This window comes from Dendrobates tinctorius, unplaced genomic scaffold (genome assembly GCF_039654945.1).
Source record: "Dendrobates tinctorius isolate UK_male_01 unplaced genomic scaffold, ASM3965494v1 ptg000430l, whole genome shotgun sequence".
Lineage (NCBI taxonomy): Eukaryota > Metazoa > Chordata > Amphibia > Anura > Dendrobatidae > Dendrobates > Dendrobates tinctorius.
In genome coordinates this window covers 1604317-1627107 of record NW_027362093.1, presented here as the reverse complement: position 1 = coordinate 1627107, position 22791 = coordinate 1604317, and the positions used below count along the sequence as shown (strand labels likewise).

Here is a 22791-nt window from a genome sequence, read left to right as displayed (position 1 = left end):
CTGTCCCTTCACTATAAAGCCTTTGGCCTCATTATACAACTGTACAGGGGTCTAGTGAAGGCTTTTTAGCCCTTTCCTCAGTCTGTAGCTCCTGGGATCAGGCCCTCACTCCTGTCCCTTCACTATAAAGCCTGGGCCTCATTATACAGCTGTACAGGGGTCTAGTGAAGGCTTTTTAACCCTTTCCTCAGACTGTAGCTCCTGGGAACAGGCCCTCACTCCTGTCCCTTCACTATAAAGCCTGCTCCTCATTATACAGCTGTACAGGGGTCTAGTGAAGGCTTTTTAGCCCTTTCCTCAGACTGTAGCTCCTGGGAACAGGCCCTCACTCCTGTCCCTTCACTATAAAGCCAGGGCCTCATTATACAGCTGTACAGGGGTCTAGTGAAGGCTTTTTAGCCCTTTCCTCGGTCTGTAGCTCCTGGGAACAGGCCCTCACTCCTGTCCCTTCACTATAAAGCCTGGGCCTCATTATACAGCTGTACAGGGGTCTAGTGAAGGCTTTTTAGCTCTTTCTTCAGTCTGTAGCTCCTGGGATCAGGCCCTCACTCCTGTCCCTTCACTATAAAGCCTGTTCCTCATTATACAACTGTACAGGGGTCTAGTGAAGGCTTTTTAGCCCTTTCCTCAGACTGTAGCTCCTGGGCTCAGGCCCTCAGTCCTGTCCCTTCACTATAAAGTCTGGGCCTCATTATACAGCTGTACAGCGGTGTAGTAAAGGCTTTTTAGCCCTTTCCTCAGACTGTAGCTCCTGGGAACAGACCCTCACTACTGTCCCTTCACTATAAAGCCTGGGCCTCATTATACAGCTGTACAGGGGTCTAGTGAAGGCTTTTTAGTCCTTTCCTCAGACTGTAGCTCCTGGGCACAGGCCCTCACTCCTGTCCCTTCACTATAAAGCCTGGGCCTCATTATACAGCTGTACAGGGGTCTAGTGAAGGCTTTTTAGCCCTTTCCTCAGACTGTAGCTCCTGGTCACCATGTGATCTCACCATAACCCTAACAAGCTAATTAAGGTGTGAAATCTTGGTCAAAATTATCTCAGTACACAAATCTCCAAGGGTCCCCAAAGTTTTGCATCGCCCCTTTTTCCATTTTGCAATTATGAAATTGTAAAAAAATCTATATATATCTATTTTTATTATTATTTTTGCCTAAAATACAAAGGCCATGTGTCATCTTAGAGGTTCGGCCTTTTAGAGATCATTTCATCTTCATCTTACTACTGCTCACAATAACGGTCATTTTGACCCGGGGCGCCCACACTTTTACATGCCGCTGTCAATGCTTCGTCCCGCTGGTGCTCAATATTTAATAGGGTCTCGCTATTAAACTTAATGAAAAGTTCGGTGAATTTCTTTGAGCTGTTATTACTAGAGATGAGCGAATATCGTCGGAGAAGTTGTTATTGGCTAATATCACTTACCGAATAGCTGCATCGGGACCCCGGATCCCTGGAGCGCTCCCGATAATCAGCTGCGTGTGTCGCTCTCCATGCAGGTGCTGTGACTATCACACAGCGCGACACACGCAGCTGATTATCGGGAGCGCTCCAGCACACTGAGTCCTGCACACACTGAGGCCCCTGATCATGTGACCCCTGACTCCTCCCCTCCTGTGACCTCATCACAGGTCCTGTGCACAGAGCAGCCATATATGTGGTGGACACTCCTGGATCTTCTGCTTTCTGGGCCGGTTCCTCCTGTGAGTCCTATTAACCCTTTCGCTCCCTGTATTCTCCTTTCTGACAGGACAATATCTGAATTCGGATAGTGTGAGAGGAATTTAAGCAATGTGGAAGGAAAAAATGACAATTTTACTTTTTTTTTGGGATCTGTGATTTCTATCTACTCCACTGTGTACAGGATAATAGAGTATAATAAAGTAGTTATGGACGTGACGTAACTAACATTGTGCAGTGACTCTGCTTTCCATATAGTGACGGATATTTCTTGTTGCTGAAACAGTGATTTTTTTTTTTCCTCTTTAAACCTTTTTTAAACCCCTCTGATCAGTGCGATCATACAACATACAAGCCTCTGATGGCTCCGGTGATGCCCTGTACTACTGTAGTGCCGTGTATCATCACTGCCTGTCAGTGTAATACTAACGGCCCCATACACATGAGATCAGAGTTGGCTGAACGGTCATTTGGCAGACGGCGATCTCTCCCGACTCCCCCATACACACAAATATTCCAGCTTTCCTGTGGTCTGTATGAGAGAGTCGCCTCCAGACTCCTCTAGAGGAGGATTATCTACAGGAAGAACAAACGGATTATCCTCTGAAATTCAGGATGTCAGATCCTACTCTGCCCTGACATCATCTGTCGGGAGGCCCCCAAATACATTATATGGTCGGCCAAACCCCCCGAAATCAGTGCTTTCATGGAACTTTAGTCTAATGTGTATGGGGGCGTTATAAGGTAACTTATTGGACGCTGCCTCTGGCCCGGCCTAATACACCTTCATACATTGCAGCCCAGACCCCATTATTAGGCATGTAAGTATCGCAGTAACTAGGCCGCCCCATACTATCGAGTACTTGGGGGCGGGGGGCATTCAGCCAAACTCTGTCACACCTTCTTAGATGCCATGTTTGCTTTTTACAGCAGCAAGTGGTTAAACTGTCAGGGTTTTTGTTGAAGCCTCATCTGTGCCGTCCCTGCGGTGTACATCTATGTTCTGTGGCACAAAAGTGTTAATTTATTTTTAATAAATGTTTTCCATGTTAAAAATTATAAAAAGTGTCTTCTGCTTTTTGCTTTTTTTTTTTTTTCTCTTACAAGAATTGTTGGAGCCAATTTTTCTTTAGAAACATTTTAATATCGGCTTTTTCTGGAGTTTTTCTTGTAATATAGGAAAGCCTAAGTCCAGAAATAAACCCCATAAATCACTGTACATGGAGACTTTGGGATCAGATCATTTCTGTCCGTTGTGTTTGTGGAAACAAAAATTCTTTTCTAAAAGCCTCAAACTTCTGTGTGTGACTCAGAGCTGAGATCTAACGTGAGAGAAGATTCCAGTGCGGGGAAGACGGGAAACCTTCATATAGACGGCCGGTGGGGATGGAGGCAGTGACCGACTCTGGCCACATCTGTCTCTAGAGCCGTAGTAGGAGATGAAGATGTCGTCCACATCATGAAGGAGTTATTTCTCATGTCGCGTGTAATGAATCTCTCCTGCAGTATTGCTAATGCCGATTCCAGTGTCGGTAATGAGACGAGAATTAGCGTTATGGAAGATGAGTCTATGAGGAACGTGTTCAGCTGCCGACTCCGAGGAGGAAACTGCTTGTTGTCTGTGGCCTAAATATATAGGTTTTATTAGTAGATGTCAGGGAGGAAAACTAAACCCTGTAAGATAATAAATCTCCTCATATGTTTCCCTTATTATCTCCAGTAAGTGTATTATTACACCGGATTCTTATGATGTTACATCGGATCATCTTCTTCTCATTCAGGTCTCTACAATATCGGATCCTCTCAGTGAAGATCTTCTACAAAAGAGAATTTTCCTGATTTACCCATCAAGGATGGATATGGACAGAGACAAGATGGCGGAGAGGATGTTACACCTCACCCTAGAGATCCTCTTCCGTCTCACTGGAGAGGTGAGAGATTCTGATGACGTCACATTACATCATTCTTATCTATGGGAATAACAGATGGACAGAACTGGAGAGGTGAGGACTCTGGAAATGTCTGTAGTGAGATTTATTAATGTGTCTCTCCATAACCAGGATTACACAGTGGTGAAGAAGACCTCTAGTGATCGCTGTCAGGACCCTGTGTCTGAGAGATGTGGAAGACCCCTGAACCCAATCACGGGGCCTCCACCTCACCCCCTGATCCATGAGGACATCAATGACCAGAAGATCCTAGAACTCATCTACAAGATGATTGAGCTGCTGACTGGAGAGGTGACACTGCTGGGAATGCTGGGACATTATACAGTAACACTATGAAGGGATCGGGGATGACGGTATCATTGTATGTGTCAGGTTCCTATAAGGTGTCAGGATGTCGCTGTCTATTTCTCCATGGAGGAGTGGGAGTATTTAGAAGGACACAGAGATCTGTACAAGAACGTCATAATGGAGGTTCCCCAGCCCCTCACATCACCAGGTAATAGACAGGACTAAATACACACGGCCTATAATTATCTGTATGTAGAGAATGAATTCAGTCCCTGTATGTGTTTCCTTCAGATCTATCCAGTAAGACGACAACACCAGAGAGATGTCCCCGTCCTCTTCTTCCACAGGACTGTAACCAAGAAGATCCCAGTGCTCCTCAGGATCATCAGGTAGATGGAGAGAAGGTGTCAGGAGATCTCCCCTATGATGTGTAGACGGCTGTGAAGGTCTTGTGCTCAGTCTTGTTTTATCCACCAGTATTTTATGTTTTATACTTGTGTAATGAGAACGGTGGAGATGGCAGGATTAGAGCTGGTCATAGATGGGACTTCTCCATCTGTCGGTGACTTTTATAATATTTTTTCAGGGTGAAGATCTGACCCATATTAATACTACAGAGACATATGTGAGAGATGATGAGTGGTGTAAAGAGGAGATTCCCACATATGACTACCCAGGTGAGTAGTAACCACTGAATGCAGAGAAGTCACAGATTCCTCTCAGTCACCGGCTGTGGCTGCTTTATCGGTGGTGTAGTCCGGCCGTATTACCATGATCACCATTTTGCCTCTAGACCACAACATTCTCCTCCACCCAAAACTGTTCAAATGACTTTGGGCATTGAAAGCCCTTTTCTATAGAACTTATGGAAAGTATGTAGTGTATGTCAGATTGGTGTGTAGTGTATGTCAGGTTGGTGTGTGGTGTTTACTACACCACACAGATCAACCTGATGTACACTACACCACACACCAACCTGACGTACACTACACCACACACCGACCTGACGTACACTACGCTTCACACAACAACCTGACACACTTTGTCAGGTTGGTGTGTGTGGTGTAGTATATGTCAGGTCGGTGTGTGGTGTAGTGTACGTCAGGTTGGTGTGTGGTGTATTGTATGTCAGGTTGGTGTGTGGTGTATTGTATGTCAGGTCGGTGTGTGGTGTAGTGTATGTCAGGTCGGTGTGTGGTGTAGTGTATGTCAGGTCGGTGTGTGCTGTAGTGTACGTCTGATTGGTGTGTATGCCAGGTCGGTGTGTGGTGTAGTGTACGTCAGGATGTTGTGTGTGGTGTAGTGTATGTCAGGTCGGTGTGTGGTGTAGTGTACGTCAGGTTGGTGTGTGTAGTGTATGTCAGGTCGGTGTGTGTGGTGTAGTGTATGTCAGGTCGGTGTGTGGTGTAGTGTATGTCAGGTCTGTGTGTGGGGTAGTGTATGTCAGGTCGGTGTGTGGTGTAGTATATGTCAGGTCGGTGTGTGGTGTAGTATATGTCAGGTCGGTGTGTGTGGTGTAGTGTACGTCAGGTTGGTGTGTGTGGTGTAGTGTACGTCAGGTTGGGTGTGTGGTGTTGTGTATGTCAGCCTGGTGTGGGTGAGTTCTGTAGTGGAATGTCAGGATGTGTTTAGTCCCTGGACGTGTGATGAATTCTGAAGCATTCATTCATACACAGTGCAGGTTTGTCGGGACACGTTTCACATTGGAAACGAGTTTCCCTTTTTATGCCCCTTTTATAGCACACCCGGCACCTTTATTTTTGCTCTCCCCTTAGTGGGAGCATGTTGTCCTGGTACCATACGGGAAACTTGAGTTCCAGGGGGGCTGGGGCGCGCTCTGTCCTCCTCTCCAAAAATCATGGCCTTTATCACCGCCTCCTGGAACTGAAGGAAGGTGTTGTTGGTCTGGCCTGCACATCGTGATAGCACGCATGCGTTATACAGTGCCATTTGTACGATGTGCACAGCCAGTTTTTTATACCACACTTTCGTCTTCCGCATGGCACGATAGGGCTGGAGGACTTCATCACAAAGATCAACTCCCCCATGTGTTCGTTGTACCCCAGGGCACAGTGCGGTTTGTGGACCTGGTCTGGGGTACCTCGAACGGTGGTGGCCGTGGTGCCGGGACCATGGAATGTTGTCAAGAGAAAGACGTCTCTTTTGTCTTTGAACTTGACCACAACCATGTTGCCGCTACATTGGGCTCAGCTCTCACCCTTTGGGAGAGCCTGCTCAATTAGCGACAAAGGGAGACCCCTCTGGTTTCTGTGCACGGTACCGCAAGCGACGGTAGCTCTGGCAGAGAGGCAGTGAAAGAGTGGGATGCTTGTATAAAAGTTATCAACGTACAGATGGTCTCCTTTATCAAGCAGAGGGTGGACCAAATCCCACACTATTTTCCCACTCACCCCCAGAGCAGGTGGACATTCTGGGGGCTGGATCCTGGTGTCCTTCCCTTGGTAAACTCTAAAGCTGAGTGTGTACCCTGAGGTACTCTCACACAGCTTGTAGAGTATTATCCCGTACCTCGCCCTTTTGCTGGGCAGGTACTGACGGAACGGAAGCCTTGCTTTGAAGTGGATGAGGGATTCATCCACACAAATTTCCCTTTGGGGAATGTACACTTCAGAAAACTTGTTGCTGAAGTGTTCGATGACCGGCCAAATTTTGAACAGTCTATCAAAATTGGGGTCATCGCGGGGAAGGCTGTCAGTGTTGTCCCTAAAATGGAGAAACTTATGAATCGCCTCAAAACGTCTGTAACTCATAACCATGCCAAATACTGGAGTTTGATATAAAATATCAGTACTCCAGCATTGACAAATTTCTGGTTTCTTCACAATCCCCATATAAAGGACCAGTCCCCAATATTTCATCATTTCTACAGTCAATGGGACTCCAAGTAGAGAATGATGACTTAGGGTTTTCAGCCAAAAATTGCTGGGCGTACAAGTTTGTTTGCCCCACCATAAGACTAACAATTGACTCCGAGAAATAGACTTTGAAAAAGTCTATTTCCCTGAAGTTGGCAGTCTCAAACTGGAGTCATGATTGGGGAACGAAATCAGGAATCCGTGGAGCAAAATTCTCAGGGACAGGGGTCCATGAGGGGGCACTAGTGCTAGGTTGGGCCTGACTAGCACTAGGTTGGGGGTTACTCATATTTGGCTGTGGGTCTTCTCCCTCGGCCTCCGTCTCTTCCTCCCTGGGCTCCAGACTATTTCTCATCCTGCGACATCTTGGTGGTGGTAAGTCTGTGTCGCTGGAGGAGGAAGAGTGGGAGGAATAGAGAAAAGTGGGGTCCTCTCCCTCACTATCCGCTTCGGAGGCAGTAAAGGCATATGCCTCCTCAGCTGAGTACACCCTTTGAGACTGGGATGACTGTGACGAGTGGGACATTGTGTGTGTGGTGTGTATGTGTATCAAAAGATAAACTTATAGTGTGCGTGTGTATGTGCGAGTGTTTGAAACTTTCTACTACAGGAGGGGGCTGTCAGGTGCCGTGGGTCAGGAGGTAGTAGCAGCAGGGTGGTTATCACCGGGGGCGGTCACCGGGGCAGGGGGGCGATCACAGGGACAGGGGGGGCAGAATCAGGCAGCAGAAGGGAGATCTGCGGCGGCAGCAGCAGGGCGTGATCACCGGGGCAGAGAGGCAATCACAGGGCCGGGGGGTGGAATCAGGCAGCAGAGGGGAGCGGAGGACAGCACAGAGGAGAGATCAGCGGCAGCAGGAGTTGATTACTGGGGTAGGGGGTGATTACAGGGCTGAGGGGTGATCACAGGGGCAGGGGGGCGATTACTGTTGCAGGGGGGTGATCACAGGGCCGGAGGGAGTGGAATTGGGCAGCAGAGGGGAGCGGAGGACAGCACAGAGGAGAGATCTGCGGCAGCAGGGGTTGATTACTGGGGCAGGGGGTGATTACAGGGCTGAGGGGTGATCACAGGGGCAGGGGGGCGATTACTGTTGCAGGGGGGTGATCACAGGGCCGGAGGGAGTGGAATTGGGCAGCAGAGGGGAGCGGAGGACAGCACAGAGGGGAGATCAGTGGTGACAGCAGCAGGGGGGTAATTACTGGGGCAGGGGGGTGATTACTGGGCAAGGGGGCGATAACCTGGGCAGGAAGGGGCAATCACCTGGGCAGAGGGGGTGATCACAGGGGCGGGGGGTGTAATGAGGCAACAGAGGGGAGCGGAGCACAGTACCAGAGGGAAGATCGGCGGCAGTGGCAGCAGGCATGGTGATCGGCAACAGCAGCAGCAGGCAGAGACCTGTCAGGTGTGAGGGCAGCAGGCAGCACCTCACTCTTCACCTACCACGGACAGGATGAGGCTGAAGAGCGAGGGCAGCCATACCTGACACCTGCCCCACATCTGATTGGAGGGATAGCGTCACGTGTACGCTAGCTCCAATCAGATCTGGGGGATAACACAGAGGTCACCTAGCTACAGCCAATGACTGATGCTATTGCAGCATCAGCCATTGCTGATTTGTAATATTTCACCAAGTTTCATTGGTGAAATATTACAATCGCTCTGTTTCGCTGTTTCACTTTCAAAAGCCAATCAGAGCGATCGTAACCACGAGGGGGGGCAAAGCCACCCCCCTGGGGTTAACTACAGGTCCTGGTGCTCTGATTACATATTCATCTGTATTGGCTTATGACAGGTCGCTGACCCCTCACTGACCTGCCCCCATTATTACATAATGCATATAATAGCATTTATATTATTGGTGATAATGCCTATAATATTGTGGCTATTGTGAGGCTCAGAAAAAAAATTACATCCAGCAAAATGTCACCGGTGATGGCGGCGCCTGCACAGTAGCATCTATATCAAATATATCAACTTTCCATCAGCACAATTTTGAAAACAAAATTTTTTTAGTTAGGAAGTTATAAGGGTTAAAAGTTAAACAGCGATTTCTCATTTTTACAAAAAAATTTACAAAACACATTTTTTAGGGACCACCTCACCTCACGGGAGTCAATTGACAGAAAATACCCCAAAGTGACACCATTCTAAAAACTGCACCCCTCAAGGTTCTCAAAACCACATTCAAGAAGTTTGTTAACCCTTCAGGTGCTTCACAGGAATGAATGGAATGTGGAAGGAAAAAAATTAACCTTTACTTCTCTTTCACAAAAATTTTCCTTTAGACCTAATTTTTTTACTTTCACAAGGGTATCGAGAAGGTGGACTATAAATTTTGTTTTGCAATTTCTCATGAGTGTGCCGATACCCCATATATGGGGAAATCTACTGTTTGGGCGCACGGCAGGGCTCGGAAGGGAAGGCGCGCCATTTGACTTTTTAAAAGTAAAATATGCTGGAATAATTAGCGGTTACCATGTCGCGTTTGCAGAGCCCCTGATGTGTCTAAACAGTGGAAACCCACATCAAGCGCAGGTGTCTTCGTTGGCTGCACACATGAGCAAATCGTCCACGTACTGTAGAAGGACTACTTCTGCATGGTCTGTGATGCAGTTAGCGAGAACGAAAGACTTTGCCTTAGTGAACTGTGAGGGGCTATTCTGAGCCTCCTGGGGCATCACTGTCCATGTGTACTGCACACCTTGGTGCGTGAAGGCGAACAAGAACTGGTCATCCGGGTGGAGAGGAACACTGAAGAAGGCGTTGGCCAGGTCTATCACCGTGAACACTGTTGCTGTGGCGGGCACATTGGAGAGCAGAGTGTGCGGATTTGGCACAATTGGGGTTTCAAAGATGGTGTCTTCGTTCACCGCTCTCAAGTCATGCACCATTCTGAATTTGGCGGGTTCTCCTTTCGCCATCTTCTTCCTGACTGGAAAAAGCGGGGTATTGCAGGGCGATGTGCAGGGAACGATGACTCCTATAGCCAGGAAGACCTTCAGTTGGTCAGAGACAGCTTGGCTCTGGACGATGGACAGAGGATACTGGGCCTTGCGTGGGTACGGGGTACCTGGCTTGAGTGTAACCCGCATCGGGGCCACTTGAAGTTTCCCCACGTCCTGGGGCCCTTTGGACCACAGATCTTCTAGTACTACGTCCAGCACCTCCTGGGGTAGGCCTGCATTGGTTGTTTGAGGCTCCTGCAGGGCCGCCAGCATGATTGTGTCCTCTTGGGTCAGGGGTGAGGAGAGCGTCACAGTCCCATCTTCCTCGAACACTATGGTTGCCTTCATCTTCTGCAGTAGGTCCGCTCCCAGCAAGTTGAGTGGGCAGGTTTTTGACACCACAAACTGGGACAGAACAGAGTGTCCTGGCTGTGTCCCCACGCTTAGAGGCTTTGTGAGCTGGGACTGTCTGACTTGACCATCGATCCCCACACAGGACACAGCGGATTCTGACAAACAGGCGGGGTCAGGGAGTTCCACATGTCTCATCACACTTCTGGCTGCACCAGTGTCCACAAGAAAAGATCTGACAACGCCATCCACTTTCAGGGAAATTCGGGGTACTGGTCCTACCGGGGGGTGTCTTGCATGGTAGGAGCGTGGTGTCTTGTGGACCTGGCTTGCCCCTGTCCTATGGACAGGGTTCTTCATTGCTTCCTGTGTTCCGTTCCTGGCCTGTTCCTCTGGGCAAAGTCTTGGCTCGTTGGGGTGCTCTGCAGTGGCTCCGGTAATGGCCAAGTTTTCCACAGTTGAAACATTTGACAGTTTTCCTGTCTTTGCGTGGTGGCTGCTCTTCCCCGTCAGTGGCCACCATGAGGGGGGTTGTCTTCCGCACTCCTGGCTGAGATTCGATCCCCTTGGTCACTGTGAGTAGGATGTCCATTGCTATTGACTTGTATTGTGGTCTGGCCACTATTAGTGGTTTCCTGATTGGTTCTCTCAGTCCATGCACAAAGGCCTGTGCCAGCATCTGCCTGTGTATCTGGTCATGTATGGTGAAACCTAGGTCCTGGAAGACTTGCATTACTCTGCCATGAAACTTCTCCACCGACTCTGTCTTGTCTTGACTCATGTCCTGCAGGCTGAGGGCCTGTCCAGCCAATCTGCCTTTGGCCCATTCTCTGAGCTGGTCTATTAGCTTCAGTCCCGACTCCCAAGCGTGTACATTCAGTCCGGCTGGAATTTTGAAGTGTTCCTTCATGATGAGCGGAGCTGGCTGCCCCCTGCTGGGTCTGAGTGTGTGACTGGTCATTGTCTGCATCAGTGTCAACTTGGGGATTTTCAGCGTCATCCCCTGAGTGCATGAGTGACACTGGTTGTGCATTGTGCGGCACATAAAAGGTCCCCTGTGCTTTTAGAACGGGATACAGTGATACTGGACCGGGATTGGGCGTTGGCCCAGGTGGTACCACTGAACCATGAGAGTGTGAAGAAAGAGGAAGTACAGATGAAAGGCGTGAAGAGAGAGTTTTGGAGCGAGAGCCAGAAGGGAGGGAGGAGACGGGAGGGCTTGAGAGAGCAGCGGAGAAAGAGGTGGGGGGGAGTGAGAGACGTGAAGGAGGAAGCGAGGAAAGAGCAGAGGGAGGAGGGGGAGCTGGGCGCTTCCCCTTTCCAGCATCCAGGGCGGGCATGCTGGGACTTGCAGTACTCGCTCCCTGTAGGGAGGGGCGCGGAGCACCACAGGCAGCACAGGTCTCCTTGTACAATGGATTCTGCTGAGAGCAGACTTCACACACCCAGTATTGCCCTTCACCATAGGGTGGAGGTGCAGATGGTTTCATACGTTTTGCAAAGTTGTACACATAAAAATCATTTCCTGGTGTGTCCACATATCTCTCAGTGGCTCCACACCGATGCAGGTCCGCTGCTACTCGGAACCATGCGGTGGCTTCATTTAGCAGGTTGGCATCAACTAATTTTCCCTTTTTCTGTGTTAATATATCCTGCCATTCTGCTGCTTGCAATCTGCCCTTCTGATGGATTTCACATATTGTCATGAGCAGTCTGTAATTTTTAAAAAATTTAAAGGAAAAAGGAAAAATTTTAAAAAGATTTTTAAAAGGACAATAAACCAAAAACTTGATAAGATCAAAACGTATATAAACTGTAGAAGAACCACTCAGAAAAAAAACCCAAAACCAATACTATGGAAAATAGAGGGAAAAAGGAAAGAAAAAAAACACAAAAGTTGGTAAACCTTGGTAAAACGCTCCAAAAAGGAAATAAAAGTCCAAAAACTAGTACAGCTTCCAACAATAAAAAGTGTTAATGCAGAATGCAGGCACCCAACTTCCTCTTTTTATGCTTGCGTCTCTGTAAAATCTGAGAACAATGGAAAACCAAAAAGCAGACTGTGACTACAGTAATATACTCAAAATGACAATGACGCAGCTTTCCCGAAAATTCTCATACGGCAGTAACAAAAACCACTACCAAAAATGCAAGATAAAATTATGCAAACAGCAGAGTGTAAATCAAAATGTGACAATCTGGAAAATATGTATATCAGGGACACACCCTACAGGCAAAAAGATGAAGTGCAAAAAAGACTTTAGACTTTCCAGTCCCGGGTCTACATGGAAAGCAAACGGCACATCACGGGGTAGCAAACACTGAGACGTCCGGGGAGAGAGATCAAAAGCCCTTGTTTTGCGACTCGTATGTGAAACAGCTGCTGGTAACCGATAACTGCCAACCACACCGGGTGCACTGCGCTGGTGACCCGGGAATGTTAACACGTTGTACCGGATACCTGGGCCGGCTTCTCCTGTCCTTTCCTGTGACCAGGTGTGTTGGTGGCAACCTGTCAAGTGGTTTGGCCTGCAATATCTCCCCTAAGCTAACACCACCGCGTGGCCTGGCGTGGGCGCTGTTGTCCCTTCCTGTGCACGGGTGTTTGTTGTGATAGCTTGATGTGAGATTTGCCTTGTGATAACTCCGTAAGGCCCCACCACCTGTCCCTGGGCAAGGCTTCTCCTGTCCTCCCCCTGTGTCCAGGTGTATTTGTGAGGACCTATCTGAGTGGGTCAAACTCCCCTTTTATCGGTCTCCCATCAACCACAAACACAAATCTGCCACAATTTTCCACCAACTCTCTCACCCGGATCTTAGACACACAGGACCACAGCAGACACTTAGCTTATCCCAGGGTTTAGATAAGGGTGGACTTTTTACACTCTACCTGGGATACGGTGGTGACCACACCTGACCGGCTAGGGGTACAGACCCGGGCTGGACACGGGACATTCAGGCAAGATGACAGAATTTTCTTACCTTACTTATGGAGCTGCAGCCTCCGTCCCGTGGGCCAGGCCCATAACGGCACCCCCGTCTTTCCGGTCAGCTGGGTCCCCGTGCGTTTCGTCCACAGCCCCACGTTGGGCGCCAGATTGTTGTAGAAATTTATATGGGTAGATTTACCCCTGTGCGTACTGTGGCCTGCCCAAATTAGACAGTCTTATTGAGCGCTCAACTGGAAGAAAAGAACTGTATACAGAGACAGCAATCGATTCTTTCAATGCTCTGTAGCTTTATTAAGCATACCTATATTTATGGATACGTGTAGGAAAGGGAGGTTATCTGATTAACATAAAGGCTGAACTTCTAGTTTAATTGGTCAGTTTGAATACATGAACATATATGGAAGAGTTTACCAAAAAAGCTGATTCTAGCAATATAATTTACGGCCTATTGTTCTGCAGTGTCAGCATGTTCTGGTATCGGCTGGCACATCTGGCCTTACTTCCACATTTCCTATGTCTGCTAGATATTTCTCAAGTTGTTTGTCCAGACAGGTTTCATGGGGTCAGATCAGCTGCAGTAACCTGTAAAAAAGTTCAAGACAGCTATGATTATATCTCTATGCGAGCATATATGAATATAGAGTGTATATATGGAGTATATATGGCGTATATAGCATGCATGTGAGATCTATATGAAATATACATATATATTTCCATAACACTAACAGTAACCCTAACTGTAACTCAAACTTTAGCCCAACAGTATCCCTAACAGTAACCCAAACTTTAGCCTAACAGTAACCTTAACTATAACATTAACTGTAGCCTGGCTTATCTGGTTTTCTATTGACAGATGATGGACCTGAGTGGGGTCTTGTTTTTGTGGGATGAGAATTGGTATTATTTTCGCCTATATAACATTGATTGGTTTCTTTTTATTCAATATTTGGGAGGCAGAATGAACAAACAGTTGAACACCACACACTACTGGTTCATCCAACAAGGTTTTCTATTAGACTGTGAACTGTCATTGTCTTGGTAAATAATTAAAGTTTTTTACATAGCTTGCCATTTTTATGGACAGTTTAAGTAGAAATGTTCAAAAATATAAAACTCAAGGATATTTTATTAAAAAAAAATGTTTTTTTATTTTAGCAGATGACTGTACCAGGAGATCAGACGGACAGCTGACATCTTCAATTTTTAAATCTGATGATCTTGAGATCCTACAAGATACAACTGAAGTGATTGCTGTTACTCCAGATATATCATCATCTATTTACAGCAAAGATCTGTCTGATCCTATGAAACAGGTCCAACCTTCTGTTTCATTACTTACTACTAAGGAAAATCAAAGTCACAAAAGAGGCATTAAAAAACAAACTGGTCCTAAAGCAAAGAAGTCATTTTCATGTTCAGAATGTGGGAAATGTTTTAACAAGAAATCTCATTTTGTTACACACCAAAGAATTCACACAGGGAAGAAGCCTTTTTCCTGTTCAGAATGTGGGAAATGTTTTATAAATACATCAAATCTTATTGCACATCAGAGAACTCACACAGGGGAGAAGCCTTTTTCATGTTCAGAATGTGGGAAATGTTTTACCTGGAAAAAACTATTGGTTAATCACCATAGAATTCACACAGGGGAGAAGCCTTTTTCCTGTTCAGAATGTGGGAAATGTTTTACAGATACATCAAATCTTATTGCACATCAGAGAACTCACACCGGGAAGAAGCCTTTTTCATGTTCAGAATGTGGTAAATGTTTTAGCTGGAAAAAACTATTGGTTAATCACCATAGAATTCACACAGGGGATAAGCCTTTTTCCTGTTCAGAATGTGGGAAATGTTTTATAAATACATCAAATCTTATTGCACATCAGAGAACTCACACAGGGAAGAAGCCTTTTTCATGTTCAGAATGTGGTAAATGTTTTAGCTGGAAAAAACTATTGGTTAATCACCATAGAATTCACACAGGGGAGAAGCCTTTTTCATGTTCAGAATGTGGTAAATGTTTTAACCGGAAATTAGATTTGGTTAATCACTATAGAACTCAGACAGGGGAAAAGCTTTTTTCCTGTTCAGAATGTGGGAAATGTTTTACTCAGAATTCAAGTCTTGTTACACATGAGAAAATTCACACAGCAGAGAAGCCATATTCATGTTCAGAATGTGGGAAATGTTTTAACTGGAAATCACAATTGGTTAATCACCATAGAACTCACACAGGGGAGAAGCCTTTTTCCTGTTCAGAATGTGGGAAATGTTTTAACTGGAAGTCACAATTGATTAATCACCAAAGAACTCACACAGGGAAGAAGCCTTTTTCCTGTTCAGAATGTGGGAAATGTTTTAACTGGAAATCACAATTGGTTAATCACCATAGAACTCACACAGGGGAGAAGCCTTTTTCCTGTTCAGAATGTGGAAAATGTTTTAACCAGAAATCAGATTTGGTTAATCACCATAGAACTCACACAGGGGAGAAGCCTTTTTCCTGTTTAGAATGTGGGAAATGTTTTAACTGGAAATCACAATTGGTTAATCACCATAGAACTCACACAGGGAAGAATCCTTTTTCCTGTTCTGAATGTGGGAAATGTTTTAACTGGAAATCACAATTGGTTAATCACCATAGAACTCACACAGGGGAGAAGCCTTTTTCATGTTCATAATGTGGGAAATGTTTTAGCAATAAATCAGATTGTGTTAAGTACCAGAGAACTCACACAGGGGAGAAGCCTTTTTCCTCTTCAGAATGTGGGAAATGTTTTAACTGGAAATCACAATTGGTTAATCACCATAGAATTCACACAGCAGAAAAGCCATATTCATATTCAGAATGTGGGAAATGTTTTAAATGGAAAATAAGTTTTGATAGCCATCAAAGAACCCACACAGAGGAGCAGCCTTTTTCCTGTTCAGAATTTTGGGAATGTTTTAACAATAAATCAGATTGTGTTAAGCACCAGAGAATCCACACAAGAGAGAAGCCTTTTTCCTGTTCAGAATGTGGGAAATGTTTTAGCAAGAAATCAAATTGTGTCAACCACCATAGAACTCACACAGCAGAGAAGCCTTTTTCCTGTTAATGTGGGAAATATTTTAACCAGAAAGCGCTTCTTGATCACCATCAGAGCAGTCACACAGAGGAGAAGCCTTTTTCATTTTCTTAATGTGGGAAATGTTTTACTTGGAAATCAACTGTTAATAAACATCAGAGACGTCACATAGGGGAGAAGTCTTTTTTTTGTTCATAATGTTGGAATAGTTTTAATCAAAATTGAATCTTCTTAAATGGGTTGTCTCTTGTCATTCCTCATGTTTTCTGACAAAAGGATAAAACTAAACCTTATTAATTCCAAATGTAAAACTATACCCATGATTCACCCCCTGAAGGTTAATCAATAGGTGACTAATAGAAAAACATGTACCCCACATCTCAGTATATAGGGTGAGGTGATGTATTGACACTCACTCTCCAAGCCTCTAATTTCTATGGATTTCATCGTCCTCACTAAAGGCTTCATCAGGAGACTAATATTGACCTATTTTTTTTTTTTAATTCGTTTATTGAACCATAAACAAGTGTACTGCATACATACTGGTATATAATGTTAAGCATAATATAAATACACATATATTTCACACTGCATTAAAATGTACAGCAAAATGTAAATACCAGTTGCATACAAATAAAGCAAAACATAATATGCATTAAATCACAGTGGCCTTGTGTTATTATTCCAGTGATGAGATCTACCTGACTACTAAATCATACCTACATCTACGAGAACAAAAAAAAAAAACTATTCCGCAGCCTACTTCCACACACTTAGTTGTTTATTATGTGACATCTACACTCTGCAAAGTAAGGTGAGAGGAATTCCACCTCTCCCATATCTTGTCGAATTTACCTGGGCACCCTCTATTCTGATATAACGTGCGCTCATATGGAATAATCGAGTTTACCAGGCTGATCCAGGACTCGAGAGAGGGAGATGAACTCCTCATCCACCGCAATGCCAATACCTTTCGTGCCATAAACAGTGTCTCTCTTAGGAATATCCCAACATATTGACCCCATGTCTCCTCATCCCATACTCCAAGTAGACAGACCAGTGGCTCAAGGGGAACAGGAATTTGTACCAGAGACGTCAGTAGTGATGTCACTTCCCTCCAATATTGTGCAACAACCGGACAACCCCAGATCATATGAACAAAGTCTGCATCTATTGAGTGACATCTCAAACATTCTGACGATTGGTATCGGCCCATCTTAAAGAGTCGAGTTGGAGTCAAATATGATTGATTTATAATATATAACTGTATCATCCTGTTTTTAACAGACGGAGATACCTTGATCGATGACTCTAGAATTTCTTCCCACTCCTCTCCCTGTGTATCTGGGATGAGCCTTTCCCACTTCTTAACGGAGTCTATGGTGGATTCTGTCCCTATTGACAACAGATATGTATATAGAGAAGAGATGTGACCCTGGGGGCCCTGTGATTTAAGGATCCCTATCAAGGGTAGAGATGAAATAGCATTATCTGTACCTATACATCTCATATGTGATTGAAACGCTGATCTTAGCTGTAAATAATGAAAGAACTGAGACCTCGCGACACTGCGATTAATTTGTAATTGTTCAAAAGAGATCAATGTTCCACGGTCATACAGATCGCCTATCGTAGAGATACTATATTGAGCCCAAAACTCGGCAGATGGATGTTCAAGTAACGCCGGAAGGTAACCATTATTCCATAGGGGCATCTCAGCTACAATATCCTCAAATCCAACCACCCTCTTGATCTGTTTCCATATTGATCGTGCCAGACGAAGCAGGGGCAGCAGTTGTGAGACATTTGTTTTCCTCATTTCAAAAAATCCAAACGGGCAACTAGTTTGTGCGGCATGAAGTAAATGGTTTTCAGAATTAGGTAGGTGACCGCCGGGTATCCACATGCTTATGGCTTTGGCCTGCCCAGACAAATAATACAGGAAGAAATCGGGTAACGCTGTCCCCCCTCCCTTCTTGGGCCTCTGCAAAGTGGCTAGCTTAAGTTTGGGCCTAGTTTTCCCTCATATAAAAGATGTAATTTGGGAATTCAAATTAGCGAAAAAGGATCTGGGCACCACTACAGCACTATGTTGAAGAAAGTAGCTAAGTTTGGGGAGTAATATCATTTTATTTAAATTAATACGTCCGGCCACAGACAGTGGAAGTTTACCCCAGATCGCAAATTTGACTTTAACCATCTCCTGTAGCGGATATATATTAAGGTGCAAATCAAGTTTACTGTCTTTAGAAATATGGACACCCAGGTATTTAAAACTGGTTACAATGGGTAGCAAGGAGAGAGTCTCAGGTCGTGGTATTGGAGCATGGGAAAGAGGCATCGGAGCAGATTTCCCCCAATTTATATATAGGCCAGAAAATTTACCAAATTTATTTATAATAGTGATCACTCTTGTCAGGGTTTCCTCCGCTTTGTCCATAAATATCACCATGTCGTCAGCATATAGGCCCATGGTGTCTGTCCGACCTGCTATTTCTATACCAGCAACATTAGGGGAAGATCTTATACGAATTGCCACTGCCTCAATAGCAAGAGCAAAAAGGGCCGGGGAAAGGGGACACCCCTGACGAGTTCCCCTATGCCGTGAAAATGGCTCAGATATGGAATTATTTACAATGGCCCGGGCCTTAGGCTTCATGTACAAAATACTGACCCATTTTTGAAATCTATCACCGAATCCATACCTCTGCAAACATGCACGGAGAAAAGGCCATTCAAGAGAGTCAAAGGCCTTGGCCGCTACCATCGATACCAATGCCCATTCATTGTCCTGCACCAGAGAGCTATATTGGACCACTGACTGGACTCGTCTAATATTAATGGAGGTGCTCTTACCATGCATAAAACCAGTTTGGTCAGAGTGTACAAGATCTAATATGACTGAATTCAACCTCTTGGCCAAAATTTTTGTAAAAATCTTATAATCCACATTTACCCATGATATGGGCCGATAAGATCCACAATCTAAAGGATCTTTCCCCTCCTTTTTAAGAACTATTATATTGGCCTCATAGAAGGATTCCGGCATGCATCCCCCCTCCCAAATCCCCTGAAACACCGTCAACAAAAGAGGCGCCAGTATCTCCTGGTATTTCCTATACAGTTCAACAGGAAAGCCATCCGGGCCAGGGGCCTTCCCAGAGGCCATATCCTTTATGGCATCCTCCACCTCCTCCAGAGTAAATTCAGCATCCATAAAGGCCCGCTGGGAAGGACTCAGCGTAGGAAACTCCATATCTGACAAGTAATTTAGACACTCCCGGCCGTCCATATCAGTTTTAGAATTATACAATGAACTATAAGGCTTTGTGCCCACGTTGCGTGTTAAAACGCACACCAAAAACCGGACTCCTTTCCAGAAATTGCGCATTTTTTTCCGCGCGATTTCACCGCGATTATGATCGCGATTTTGCCGCGATTTTCGTGTGCGATATTCAAGCACTTTCCAAGCGATTTGAAACATCGCTTGGAAAGTGATTGACAGGTTGGTCACACTCGTCAAACATAGTGTTTGACAAGTGTGACCAGGTTTTTACTATTGAGGCCACCTATGCGGCATCAATAGTAAAAGATAGAATGTTAAAATGCTAAAAAAAATAAAAAAAATCGGTGTATATTTACCTTCCGGCGTCCCGCGCTGCATTCCTGGGCCTCAGTGTTCCCAGCGATGCCTTGCGAGACCTGTGATGACGTAGTCTCGCGTTGCTATAGCGATCTCGCGAGACCGCTAGAGTCACGCGAGACTACGTCTCACAGGACCGTGCTGCAAGGCATTACTGGGAACGCTTAGGCCGGGAATGCAGCGCGGGACGCCGGAAGGTAAATATACCCAGATTTTTTATTTTTTATTTTTTTTTTTACAGGGGTATGGTACCCAGGGCCTGGAGGACAGTCTCCTCTCCTCCACACCGTGGGTACCAACCGCACATGAGACGCTTAACTTCCCGCATGGTGGGCATAGCCACATGCGGGAGGTAAGCGATTCTCATGCATTCCTATGGGTGCGGAATCGCGGCAATTCTTTGCGATTCCGCACAAAAGAATGAGCATGCTGCGATTTTTTCCGCGATGCGATTCTGCTGTGGAAAAAAGCGCAGCATTAGCACAGCATGTGCAGAATGCCATAGGAATGCATGGGGGGCGTTCTGTACACGATTTTTAAACGTTTTCGTGCCGAAAATCGCGGCAAAAATGCTTAAAAATCGCTACGTGGGCACACAGCCTTATAATCAGAAAAACATTTCAGAATTTCCTCCGTTGAAGAAACCAGAGTACCATCCATGTTGCGAATCTGTAGAATTGTGTTAGTTGTATTATGCTGTCGCACCAAATCAGCCAAGAATTTACTCGCCTGATTCCCCATTTCAAAATAAGATTGTCTAGTAAAAAATAGTTTACGTTTAGTTTTAGTATCAATATATTGAGTATATAGCCTTTGAGCAGTCAACCACTCCACCCTATTGCTGTTAGTTTGATCAGATACTGTATATAGGCTGCCTCCGAATTTTTCAGACGTTGCTCCATCTCGCCATCCTCCTCCGATGTCACCCGTTTAATATAAGAGATCGTAGAGTATAAACAACCCCTCAGATAAGCTTTAAGAGTGTCCCAAAATATATTAACATTTCGGGGTTCAGGGTGGGACGAGACGAAGCAACGTAACTGATCTATCGATCTATCAGGCGATTTTATCAACTTCAGCCAAAAGGGTTCAACTTCCATGTTATCCTGTTGGTCGATGGGCCAAATTTAAGCTTAAGAACAACCGGACAATGGTCTGAAATCCCCCTAGTGCCATGTTCAATATTGTCAACGCATATCGCTAGGCTGCTGGATCCAAAAATGTCATCTATACGAGATAGGGAGCGTTTAATGGAGGAATGGCAAGTATACTCCCTTGTCTCAGGATGGCGCATTCTCCATAGATCTAGCCACCCGCTTCCCGCCATGAATTGTGACAGCTGGGATGTAACCGGGGGGGATGTCCCGTTCCGCACCCCATCATCCAGCCTCAGCTTATCTAGATGATTAAGCATCACTAGTGTTGAGCGATACCATCCGATACCCTAAAATATTGGATCGGATGGTATCGGCCCGATACGAAAAAAGTATCGGGTATCTCCGATACCGGAAGTCCCATTCAAGTCTATGGGACTTCCGGTATCGGAATAAGAAAAACCCTTTTCTGTCCTTGTACAGCCTCTCGGGGGGGTGTACGGACCTTCCGGGGGTCTGTGCCGACTGCCCGGGGGTCTGTGCGGACTGCCGGGGGTCTGTACCGGCCTGCCGGGGGGGGCTGTGCCGGCCTGCCGGTGGTCTGTACCGACTGTCCGGGGGTCTGTGCGGGCTGCGGGGGTCTGTACCGGCCTGCCGGGGGGCTGTGCCGGCCTGCCGGTGGTCTGTACCGACTGTCCGGGGGTCTGTGCGGGCTGCGGGGGTCTGCACCGGCCTGCCGGGGTGCTGTGCTGGCCTGCCGGTGGTCTGTACCGACTGTCCGGGGGTCTGTGCAGGCTGCGGGGGACTGTACCGGCCTGCCGGGGGGCTGTGCCGACTGTCCGGGGGTCTGTGCAGCCTGCGGAGGTCTGTGCAGGATTGTCCGATAGGACTACAAGTCCCCTCGGGCGATGCCTGCTACCATGACGGTGATTGACACATTAGCCAATGATGGGACAGTAGTAGTCCCATCATCCGGCTAATGTGCTGAATATACAAAAAAAAAATACATACATACATACTACATACATACTACATATATACTACATGCATGCAACATACATACATATATACTACATATATACTACATGCAACATACTACATATATACTACATGCATGCAACATACATACATACAACATATATACCACATGCATGCAACATGCATATATACAACATATATACTACATGCAACATACATACTACATATATACTACATGCATGCTACATACATATATACTACATATATACTACATGCATGCAACATACATACAGTGGGGAAAAAAAGTATTTAGTCAGTCAGCAATAGTGCAAGTTCCACCACTTAAAAAGATGAGAGGCGTCTGTAATTTACATCATAGGTAGACCTCAACTATGGGAGACAAACTGAGAAAAAAAAGTCCCGAAAATCACATTGTCTGTTTTTTTTTCATTTTATTTGCATATTATGGTGGAAAATAAGTATTTGGTCAGAAACAAGCAATCAAGATTTCTGGCTCTCACAGACCTGTAACTTCTTCTTTAAGAGTCTCCTCTTTCCTCCACTCATTACCTGTAGTAATGGCACCTGTTTAAACTTGTTATCAGTATAAAAAGACACCTGTGCACACCCTCAAGCAGTCTGACTCCAAACTCCACTATGGTGAAGACCAAAGAGCTGTCAAAGGACACCAGAAACAAAATTGTAGCCCTGCACCAGGCTGGGAAGACTGAATCTGCAATAGCCAACCAGCTTGGAGTGAAGAAATCAACTGTGGGAGCAATAATTAGAAAATGGAAGACATACAAGACCACTGATAATCTCCCTCGATCTGGTGCTCCACGCAAAATCCCACCTCGTGGGGTCAGAATGATCACAAGAACGGTGAGCAAAAATCCCAGAACCACGCGGGGGGACCTAGTGAATGAACTGCAGAGAGCTGGGACCAATGTAACAAGGCCTACCATA

At 45.7% G+C, this 22791-nt stretch overlaps 2 protein-coding genes across 2 annotated transcripts in view; both read left to right on the top strand.

The window, feature by feature from the left end:
• Positions 1–15734, top strand: part of LOC141076790 (uncharacterized) — a 49470-nt gene extending 33736 nt beyond the window's left edge. Inside the window, exon 3 of the mRNA XM_073564099.1 lies at positions 14485–15734. Coding sequence (XP_073420200.1) covers positions 14485–15723 — 1239 coding nt within the window. The 3' untranslated portion in view covers positions 15724–15734. The remainder of the gene's footprint in view (positions 1–14484) is intronic.
• The window catches only part of LOC141076815 (uncharacterized), a 918929-nt gene that overhangs the window by 751956 nt on the left and 144182 nt on the right, over positions 1–22791 (top strand). The window lies entirely within an intron of this gene.